General features: G+C 44.5%; 1 protein-coding gene across 1 annotated transcript; it reads left to right on the top strand.

Moving 5' to 3' along the window:
• The first annotated feature begins 7,323 nt into the window (after positions 1-7,323).
• Positions 7,324-9,449, top strand: NANOS2 (nanos C2HC-type zinc finger 2). Its single transcript, XM_025174552.2, has one exon. It carries the CDS (start codon positions 8,397-8,399, stop codon positions 8,940-8,942), a length of 546 nt encoding a protein of 181 aa, XP_025030320.1. The 5' UTR covers positions 7,324-8,396; the 3' UTR covers positions 8,943-9,449.
• Positions 9,450-11,249: the final 1,800 nt, after the last annotated feature.

Genomic DNA, 11,249 nt, shown 5'->3' with positions numbered 1-11,249 from the left:
CGCGGCGGGCGGCGGCTTGGCCCTGATTCGCCCCTTGAGAACACAGAGAACTCCGCCCAGAGCCCGCCCTCTCGGCGCTGCCTATTGGGGGCTGAGTGTGTCAATCCCGAGGGCGCCGGGGAGCTCCTAGGCAGCCCTGCAGGATGGGCGGAGACCCCGGGGTTGAAAAAGATGCCGCTTTAGCGGCACCTAGCGGCTGCTCGAGGCGAAGCGTAGCGAACCGGACTGCAAACGGAGCGTTTCAGACCGCGATGTCGCAGGTTCGGGACCCGCTTGCGGCGCCAGGTGTAAGGAAGGGCAAGGACGTGTGCTGCGAAGTCGGTTCTTGCCTTCGCACCTTGAACCCTTTTCGGTTATGAATACGCTTACACTCCAATTTCAAAATAGGTGTGCAACTGGCATGTGTAGTTCCGTGTATTCTAATTGTGAATTTGGTGTCACCCCCAAATTTGATATTTCATCGTACTGGCAATTTTAGGAATACTACATTGCAAGATGTGCAGCCCTTTTAATTAATGCGACAAGTTCGAATAAGGGAATTTTCCTGGGCATGCCCTGAAACGTAGTTAATGGCAAACCAAAAACTCTTCTGTTGCTATGTAGTAATTCAGTGGACAAGAGAGGTGGAGCCTAAGAGGCAGGTCTGGACATTTCTCCTTCGCAGGATCTAATACCGTCGGTTTGATTTTCCAGGAGTCACTTGCCCTTAATCCAAACCTCTCAAGGCATCAAAAGGAGATTGCTTCAACTAAGAAACCTGACGACTAAAAATAAAGAACTAGAAGCTGTAGATCTGAAGTCTGAATAAAATAGGATTCTTGAAGAAAAGGGGAGAAGTCAAATCTGAGTCTCTTTAACCCCTAAGAGTTTGCATTTTTAAGAAAAATGAAGATTCTTTTTTTTTTTTTTTAATAAAGGGACCCTCATCTCATAAAAACAAAGTTAATCAAGCTTTCAGTTTTAAAGTGTAGCAGCGTGAAACACTAGCAGGACTTTTCATTTCGGCATGTGAGGGAGTGAAACGGGGGTTGGGAAAAGCAGCTGCAGCCAGGCAGAAACGCTTCTCACCCCATTTCCCTGACTCCAAGACAGCTTGAGATTATTGAGCTGCACCCTGGCATTTTCAAAGACCACGTCCACAGGCAGCCTCGCCCCACCCAGGCCCTCAGCTGAGAAAAGCAAATGCTAAGCAGAGTGCGGAGGAGGAAAGACAATAAGCAAACGGTTTGATAGTGATGACGAGCAGGCAAGAGGACTAACTAGCCAACTGCCAGGACCACAAGTCGTGGGGAGCAGCACGTCGTGGTGGGGGTCCTGTCTGGAGCTCCACCAGGACTTCGGTAGCAACCAGAAGAGGAACGACCACACTGAAGCAGCCCCTCATCCCAGCTAGAGTGAGGGCGTTTGGGAGGAGGCGAAGGTTGTCTGCCGCTTTGCAGACCTACAGACTTTTGCTTGAACTAGGTGTTAAGGGGCTGAGTGCTGAGGACCTATTTGCAGGGCCTTGCAAGTCCTAGATGGGTGGAGAGCAAGAGTCTGTGGTTGGGGAAGGTGCGTGCTGCAATCAAGCACTGTGCACAGATTTGCTGCGCTGCGGTGCGCCCCGTCCTCGGAAAGCAAAGAGCCCTCACACGGCACGTGTTCTGGAATGCAACACAAGGGAAAACAGTGAACTCCTGCAAGACCTTAATCATCTTTGCATCAGAACCAACATGTGGGAAAGGGGTGTGAATCGGTGATCAAGCACACTCTTTGCATATAGAAGACCTCAGGAGCTGGTTTTTTAAGGGTAACCAGGAATGTGAAAGGCCTCTCACTGCTCCTACACTATCTCTGTCTGAGCCTCTGAGAAGCAGAGAAACCTGGTTTGGAACTATTACAGGATGGCTCCATTCCTGCGGAAATAGCTGGGGGGTGCTGAAGCCCAGGAGTTGTCGCCTGGTTCACACAGCCCGGTAAGTTGCAGTGGGATTTGTTCGATACTGGTTTACTTGTTTCCCAAACCCAGCCATTGTGGCGTTTAAACCATAGTGGGTGGCTTCAGATAATGCCAACCCAGCTTATTTATTTGTTTATTTTACAGCACGTTTTATTTTTTGGGTCATTACTGTGAAGCACCCAAGGGCTCCAGGTAATAAATCCAACAAATAAATAAACATGGTTGATTCAATAAGCACGGCTGGTGTGGGTCTTCCGGGCTGTGTGGCCGTGTTCTGGAAGTTTTGTTTCCTAACGTTTCGCCAGCTGGCGAAACGTTAGGAAACAAAACTTCCAGAACACGGCCACACAGCCCAGAAGACCCACACCAGCCATTGTATTCTGGCCGTGAAAGCCTTTGTCAATAAGCCTGGTTAAACCATGGCTTGGCCTGATGCGTAAAGGAGGCCTCTGTCTTTCAGAGAGTTTCAGAGAGCCTTGAAAGAACCGCCCGCTGCTACGCATCAGGAGGAGGTATAAAGTGAATTGCATCACCTGTTTTCAAGAGCTTTCAATGTTGCCAGTTTGTGGAAGTGCAGAGCATTCTGGCCCTTGAGGCCCCCAGTCTACTGTCACTTTGGGGGCACTTCCCCCCCCTATTCTGACCCCCTTTCCTCACTTGCAATCCCAGGCGGCTGCCTCTGCCATTCATAATTACTGTTCCCGGTCCTCTGCTGGTGACATCTTCCCATTCAAGGGCCTTGTGCCCCACCCACTTTCATTCATGGTGTCATCGCCAGCTCCACCCCTTTCCCATTCATGATCGCAGGAGGGAGACAGGAGTTCACTCAAGCAGCCTCCCCCTTATTTCAGGGCCAGACTGCAGGGAAAGCCAGTTTTCAGGGGGTGGATTAAAGGAGGATTCTCAAACCCTGTGGTTGTCCAGCGTGGACAGTTAGCCTGGCATCTCCAGAAGAGGTAAACCTTGTTTGTGGTACAGGCCTCCTCTGAGTGAGCCATTACAGAGTGGGGAGGTGATTCAGGTCTTCCTCTTGTTCTGCCCCCCACCCACCGCCCGGGCAGGTCAAGAACTCTTCAGTCCCTGGAAAGTTAGGGAAAGGTTTGTAGCCCCTCCTGTGTTCGCATGTACCACGTTTGGTGGTGCAGGTTTTGTTTACTTTTCAATATTTCCTTGTTTTCCTTATACTTTGTTACTTTGTTAAGGTTTGCTCCATTTACAACAGTGTATAGTAGTATTTTTCTGGTAGAGTTATACACCAGAAAAACACAATGCAGTGGTAAATGTAGTCTGTAAAACTGTAGTAAACTTTGTAGTAAAACATTGGAGGAAACATTGTAGTCAAAAAAACTGTAGTAAACTTTGTAGTAAAACATTGGAGGAAACATTGTAGTCAAAAAAACTGTAGTAAACTTGTAGTAAACATTGATATAGACCCCCACGCAGAGGATTAGTTCAGTCCTGCATGCTCTGTCTCCTATTCTGAAGCGGTTCAGTTTTAATATTGCACTAAGGGATTTATTTATGGCTTGGTGGAGATCATTGCTACGATTCTTGAAGTTTTTGCTTCTTTCTTTTCCTGTGGTTTGTCATACAAAGTTGGAGGTGGGTCTTTTCGCATCGTTGGGTGGGAAGAAAGAGCTCTGGATGAAGCTGTAGTTGATGGAGGAGGAGAGTCTGGGTTAGCACAAAATCAGGACCCTGGTAGCCCCTTTTCTGACTCCCATCGGAAGATTCTGCCTTTGAATCCGGTGTGTGAGTTGAAAAGGTGCCACTGATTATCCTTCTGATTGTCTGGATAAACCTTTGTTACCTTCCTGACAATGCACCAGTTCAACAGAACAGCGGGGCCTAAAGCTAGAAGCACGTAAGCGAGTAGCAATTCCCCAAAGCGAGCTCAGATTGTCCACTGAAACTCAGCAGCTGCAAATGCTTTGCAGAAATACATTTTCTGAAGGCATTCTGATTTTCCGATAGTGGCTGCAGCCAGTGTTTAAAAGTCAGCCTCCTTGGACAGAAGCAGCCTAACTCCGAATGCCATTGCTGTGGAAATTCTTGGGTTGTGATTTTGGGTCACTGTGTGTGTCCTGCTGGCTGGGGATGATGGGGCTTGCAGCACTGTGCAGCTAGAAGATGCCAGGTTGAAGGGGAAGGCTGATCAGGGCAGACTTCTCTTGGGCAGGTCTGGATGTAAAGGTATGAAAAAGAGAAACCTGTCCAGCTTGACTAGGTTGTGTGCATTGACCAGAAGCAGCTGGAAGCCAACTTTTGTCCACCCTGGGTTGAAGGAAAGCTTGAGGTAATTCTACATGCTTCACCAGGTCTGTTGAAGATCTGGAGGCTGTATTCATAGAATGTGATGAATTTTAACCTAGTTTTTAACTAGTTTTGGTGAGATGTTTCACAGCTTAGCATAATTGTGCGAATTATGATTCAGAGTCTTGTGTGAACTCAGAATCTGGGTTAACCTGGTAACCAGGTTAAAGGGGGTGTGAAACAGCCTTTGTGAAACAGTGTCAACGAGGTAAGATAAACGGAGTGATGACTGCCCTTTGGAGCCAAAATAGGTAGCAAAAGCTGGACCATTCAGTTGTGTTCTCAGGCTGTGTTAGCAACTTAGGACGCACCATGGCTGAGAGAGGGGCAAAAGGAGTGCAATCCGATGGTTTTATAACAGATTTTCAGACCATCGATTATGATTCCACGATCTGCTTCTGGAGAGGTTAGCAGAGATGCCGGTTGATGGGCTTGTGAGTCTGCAACTGGCTTGACCCGTTCCTGGAGAATGCAGCAGGGCTATGAAGGCTTCACCCCTTGCTCCTCTGTTCCCTGTTTTTCTTTTAGCCCCCAAACAATTAAAAATATGAAACCATTGGGAGAAATCATCCTGAGATTTGGGTTGAGCTGCTTCCAATATTGTTATGATGGACTATAATAATAATAATAATTATAACTGGTGTGCATGGTGCCCAGTGGCTCTGTCTCCTTTTCACTGATTCCAGGTGGTATCCACCTGGTTGTCTAGGAACTGTAGTTAGGCCCCGTGGTGGACTCAAGGAGAGCTGATCAGTTGAGACTGAGCAATGTGGAAGCTCAAGCTTGTCTTCTGTGGCCCATTCCTACCTCACTGATGGGAACAAAGGTGGGTTGTGATGAGGCACAGCAACTCCATCCACGTTCTTGTGGAAGTTCAGAAGAAGACCTTGCTGTAATTGGTTTTCTGTTTTCTAAATTGAGGCCCAACCAAGCTCTCTGGCCTGGAGTGGCTTTTGGCAGCTTCAGCTCAGAGGCTAACTGTGCCCTTATCTGGATGAGGTTGGCTTAGCCTTCTGGCAGACACACCCACCTGGCTGCCTTCTGTCTGCCAAGCAGAGCATGGAGGCTTCCCACTGAAAAAACTGGGAAAAGCTTCCCCCAGATTTGAAATTGTATTTTGCAGCTTGTTGTTTAGTTTGGATGAAAGACTGGGTGACTTTGAGAAACAGGAGCTTATTAGAACAAGAGGGGCATGATTTAAGATTTGGCTGTTTACGGTACGACAAAGTTAAAGTTAATGTAGACGTGCCTTAAAGAGAATATGGAATAGATATAAAGCTAGGTTGTCCCCGAATATTTATGGTTGTCACCACAAGAAGCTTTTTATAGAAAAGAAATGATAATTAAGCATAAATGGTTAACTTATGTTGATGTATAAGTTGGAATTTTCTCAAGGGGACTGTAGATTAAAGACAAGAGAGGATCTGATTTCAAAAGGTTATACATGTCAACGGTTTTTTATGTACAACTACAAGAAAGGTTTAAAGTAGATAAAAGATCTTTTGGTTTCAGACATGGTAAGATTGAATTTGAGGTAGAATTATGTATTAATGATGCACATGTTATTGCTAAGATGTATGAAATTTTACTGAAGTTAGAAACAGAAGATGAATAAGTCAAACAATGTATGATAAAATGGGCTAAAAACGTTGAGTCTAACGTACCAATGGAACAGTGGGAGAATATGTGGATGAAAGGACTGAAATTTACGTTGTGTTATAATCTTAAAGAGAATTTTTATAAAATGATGCATCGCTGGTACTTAGCACCAGAAAAATTATCTAAAATGTATAAAGGAACTTCAAATATATGTTGGAAATGTGAACAACAAGAGGGGACTTCTTATCATCTCTGGTGGACTTATAAAAAAGCTAAAAAAAAATTGGAATCAAATACATATCTTAATTCATAAGATTTTAAAGATCAATATACAACCAAAACCAGAGACTTTTCTTTTGGGTTTTATGGACAAACAGTTGGAAAAAACTCATGGAACTTTGTTTTTCTATATGATAATAGCAAGGCTTTTATATCCACAAAGGTGGAAAGACTTGACATTACCTACGATGGAAGAATGGATGGGGAAGTTGATGGAGTTGGCTGAGATGGCGAAGCTGACGGCTTTTTCGAGAAAAGACTGAGTGATTTTAATGCTAATTGGAAGCCTTTTTTGGACTTCTTGTGTGAAACAGAAAAAAATGAAATTATGTTGTATGGATTTGATGATTAGAATCAATGGTGGCTAATAGAAAAAAATGGAAGTTATGTTGTAAACTTAGAGTAAGAGTTGTTACTTATATCTGTTGTGAGGAAAGTCGGAAGTCATTCTTTTCTGTAATTTTTCTTTCCTTTCTTTCCTTTTTTTTTGCACTTTTAACTTTGTTCTCCTTATTCTTATTCTTTCCTTCTTTTTTCCTTCTTTATCTTGAATATTAGTTTTCGTTAGTTTTTACTGTCTATCTTAAAATCTAATAAGGTTATTTGAAAAGAGAAACTGGTAAAAACCTCTCCAGAGACTTTTCTTTTGGGACTAATGGACGTGCAATTAGAAAAAAGTCGTGGAACTTTGTGTTTATCTATGACAACTGCAGTGAGACTATTATATGCTCACAAGTGGAAAGGTTCAGCACTACCCACGATGGAGGAATGGCTGGTGAAGATGATGGAACTTGCGGAGATGCCTAAATTGACTTCTTTGATCAGGGAAAGGACAATATCTACATTTATGGAAACCCCTGGTAGACTTTTTGCATGAAGCAGAAAAAAAATGCACTTATGATTTGTGGTGTTGATGATTAGGATCCAACTGGATAATAGGAAAAAGTGAGCTTTGTTTTTGTAATCATAAAGTAAGAGTTAATTTTGTAATTGTATTTATATTTGCTGCAAAAGAAATCAGAAGCTTTTTTTTTGCTCTCTCTCCACTTTTTCTCTCTCTTTTTCCTTTCGTTGTTCCGGTTACTCTTTATTAGTTTATGTCAGTTTTATGTTCTTTGTAAAGCTCTAATAAAAGTTATGTATATAAAAAAAAACTGGTGAAAACTTCCGCCTGTTCATCACAGAGCTGCAAGATGCTTTAATGGCAAGGTTGGCGCATCTCGCTGAGGTTTTACCACCAGTGTAGTTTCTGGTCTGTTCACTGGATCCTGTTCAAAGGGCGATTTGGACTTTTTCGCCCTTTTTCCAGCTTGAGGCCGGGTTCCTTGCCTTCTCCCGTGGGTATCTCAGACTTGGAGAGGAGGTGGGCTGGGGGATTCCAAGGACTGGCTTTTGTGGCGTCAGACCTCAAGAGAGGCTCCCCCAGCATCTTTTGCTTGTGGCCTTCAGGAACAGGTGAAATCTTTCTTAAATTTTTTTCCAGGTCTTTAAAGACCCCACCTATCTAATAAATTGTGCTTCATCCACCCTTCATGGTTGACTGATGCATCGTAATAATGTCCTGATCGCTCTAAGCTACCTAAAGGACACGGCTTCTGAACAAAGTAGGTGAATCCATGTCAACTGCTTGGCTTCGTAAATACAAGTGCACGCGTGGCAGGTCCTGCTCTGGGATTCTGCCTCTTGTGAACTGTTTAGTGGGAGGTCCATTCAGAGCTATCAGCCACATTGCAACAGCATCAGTGGCCACCTAGGTTACTAGCCACCAACTCTTAAAAACTACAACAAAAACAGTGACCAACAGTTATCTTGGTTTATGGGACTTACCTTTGAAATGGCATCTCGTCCATTTCTGACCAGAACTGGCAAAGGGTTCCCTCCCCTGCAAACTGATACATTATCTAAAACAGAAATGCAGCTGAATTTTAGATGGAGCAGGACAGTTTTCAGCTTTTGTGCCCAGGGCTGGCCAGTGCCCAAGCTAATATGGCAACCTTAAAGGGGAAAGGGGGGTTGATCTTTCTTTCTGGCGTATTGAGGGTTCTTTGCAGAAAACTCTTGGATGTCTAGACATGGTCAGGTTAAATTCAGGGCATAAAGGGGAGGTCCAGGTGGGGACATTTAAGGAAGAACTGGATTCTCTGGCCCTTTAAATCTCAGACTCCACCTCTCCATTATTTACATTGTCTACATTGCAATTTTATGTGTGTGTCCCCACGCTAATTCAAAGAAGTGTGCCTGATTGGCACAGATTGCGCTTGCCACCATGTTCTCTCCTTCATCCCAGTCTTCTCCAGCAGGTCTTCCTGCTACGGCCAGTGGCCGCTTTTTTGACAGATGGAAGGATTATCTTAACCTCTCCAAGGTTGTGATGGAGATCGTTGAGGACCGGAAGAAGCCCCAAGGTTTCTGTCCCCAGAGGGACCCCCTTGAGAGGAGCGTGCCACCCGTTCCTTGCAAGGATCCCTCGAAAGCCACCGTGCGCTGGGCTAATGGAAGTGGCAGCAGTGGAACCAACAGCTCTGGGAACGGCACCGACGGTGGAGACCTCCAGCCCGCTCAGCCAACCGGCCGAGGGATCTGCAACTTCTGCAAACACAACGGAGAGTCCAAGAACGTCTATTCTTCTCACCCCTTGAAAAGAGCCGACGGGGTGGTTGTCTGCCCCATCTTGCGCAACTACATGTGCCCGCTTTGCGGAGCAACTGCCGACAAGGCCCACACGCTGAAATATTGCCCCCTCAATCAGGGGAAACAATCTTTATATCGCAAGTGTGGGCGCAACTCAGCCGGACGCAGGGTCAAGAGATAAGCGTGCCCTGGGGGAGCCCCCAACCCGTGTCACGGAAGAGCCAAAGAAAAAAGAAGTTATGTCTGCAGAGTGGCAGGGTGATGAGAAGGCAACGCGCGCCTAACGCTTGGAAAGCAAGAAATCCAGAGGGGTTCCCCAATGTTCAGTTCTTCAGAATCATAGTTCCAAAAGAGGCGCCTTTAATTCCTTTCTTTTGTATGCCAGGAAGATGATGGATGAGAAAAACGTTTGTTTTGAAGTACAAGGAGACTTGCGCGTTTCCGATACACCAGATTTCAGTTTCAGGGAGAAACAAGCACAACTCTTTGTTTTCAAAAACGAAATCTGTAAGTACCAAAGTACTTTTTTGTTTGTCTGGGATGGTCCCGAATCATGTCCAAAAGAAGTCACCGTTGGCCTTAAATTAACCCACGAAGAAAGGAAAATACGTTGTCGGTTTCTTCCGTGTCCTGTAGCGTTCATTACCGAACACATTAGACGAGTTGCGATACTTGGAACGATATTTATATCTGGGTTTGTAATATGTAAGTTTATTATGATTCTTCTTTTTTAAATAGTAACATGTTGACTGTTTGAATTTAATAAACAATGTTTTCCATTATTGCATCAAATTGCTGCTTCCTCCCTTTGCTTTGAATCCCTGGGTTGAACTTTCCTCAGTTGGAGAATCTCGTGCAATACTTAAATCTTCACTCCAGACTTAATTTTAACTCGGGAGTAAGTAGGTTTTGCTTTGTTTGATGCTTCGTCTGGAGTTAGAGAGACAAGCTGCAGATCTCCGGCTGATGCACTATTTTGATGCACCAGTCAGGGAGACTCCTGTTGTGAAAACTCACCAAGCGGAAAGTGATATTCTGTTATATTCTGCACGTATATCTCATGTGCAAAGAGTGGACGTCTGCAACCTCTGTAAATGTTGAAAATGGGCATTTATTTCTGCGGCCTGCGTAATTTTTAATGCTTTCATCTGAGTTGGGAGGACCCCGTCTTCATTTCTAACAGGGAAAGTTCAGTTAGAAAATCCTAGATTCCTCCTTTGGCTTTTGAGACGGACACGATCATCGTCTTGTATTAGCCGACATACTACTACATTTATTATGGTATGGTTTTCTGTGGACTAAGGGATCATGCACAAGGTATCAACCTGTTGCTGGCATTGTCTTTGCATGGTTTGGGTGAGGAAGAGGAGGAGAAATGGGCTTACAAGCAGTGAGGTCAAAGTGAAATGCAAGGAGAGGCAGCAACGCTTACTCGAAACATTTCAAAACACCACAAAACTTGCTGGTTTCTTTGCTGCAACAGACAATCAGACCTGCCCTCATGGAGATGTCTACACACATTACATAAGCACTCCCAGGCCAGCATGAGGGCTAGAAACTTGATTTGTTCATAATAATTCTATCCCACCCGTCAAATCCAAATGCACTTCTCAGGACAGCTGGCAAACCATAAGAAACATAAATGATTAGACAGCCAGCTTGGCAACTGAAACCAAATTATGAAACAGGCTTGCCCCAGAACAAATCCCTTTTGCTGGAATAGCAACAGTCCTGGTAAAAACAGGGATTTTAGGGAACCAACAGCATAAAATAGGAAGTGGAGACCCTCTTCAGTCCTCCATCAACTGATGTTTCCAGATGTGTTGCTATTGTAGTTCCCAGAATACTGTGTTTAATATATCTAGATGAGTTTTTTTTCCCAAACCGGGCCACTTTAAAATGTATGGACTTCAACTCCCAGAATTCCCCAGCCAGCATGCTTTAAGATGGGTGGACTTCAACTCCCAGCTGGCTGGGGAATTCTGGGAGTTGAAGTCCACACATCTTAAAGTGGCCCAGTTTGAAAAACACTGATCTGGAATGTGCCAGGTTGGGGCTTTAATAATAACCTCCCAGATTTTGCTCAGAAAAATAATAGTAAGCAAAACAAGTTTAATAAATTATTGTGGTTGGTCACACAATCAGCCAGATGTTTAGACTGGATTTGGCATTTCTATCCCCCTATGGAGTCCTTCCCAAGAACCTGAGATAGGCAGCTGTTGTTTGATGGTGTTCGAGGTATCGTCGCAGGATGGAAGCCGTTCCAAGCCAAGCTGCCTTTTGCAATGGGCTGGTGGTGATTTTGTCAGTGCTGATGGTGTTCAAGTCATGCTCCAGATGTTTTGGGATTGCACCCCAGGTGTCTATTACTATGGGTACTATCTGCTTTCTTTTGCCATGGTCATTCTACTTCTATGCTCAGGTCATTATTATTATTATTATTATTATTATTATTATTACTTCTTCTTCTTCTTCTTCTTCTTCTTCT

Source organism: Python bivittatus, unplaced genomic scaffold, assembly GCF_059951505.1.
Source record: "Python bivittatus isolate LINGU-HERP-01145 unplaced genomic scaffold, Pbiv_v1 ctg000310_np1212, whole genome shotgun sequence".
NCBI lineage: Eukaryota > Metazoa > Chordata > Lepidosauria > Squamata > Pythonidae > Python > Python bivittatus.
This window is presented reverse-complemented; position numbering and strand designations above follow the sequence as displayed.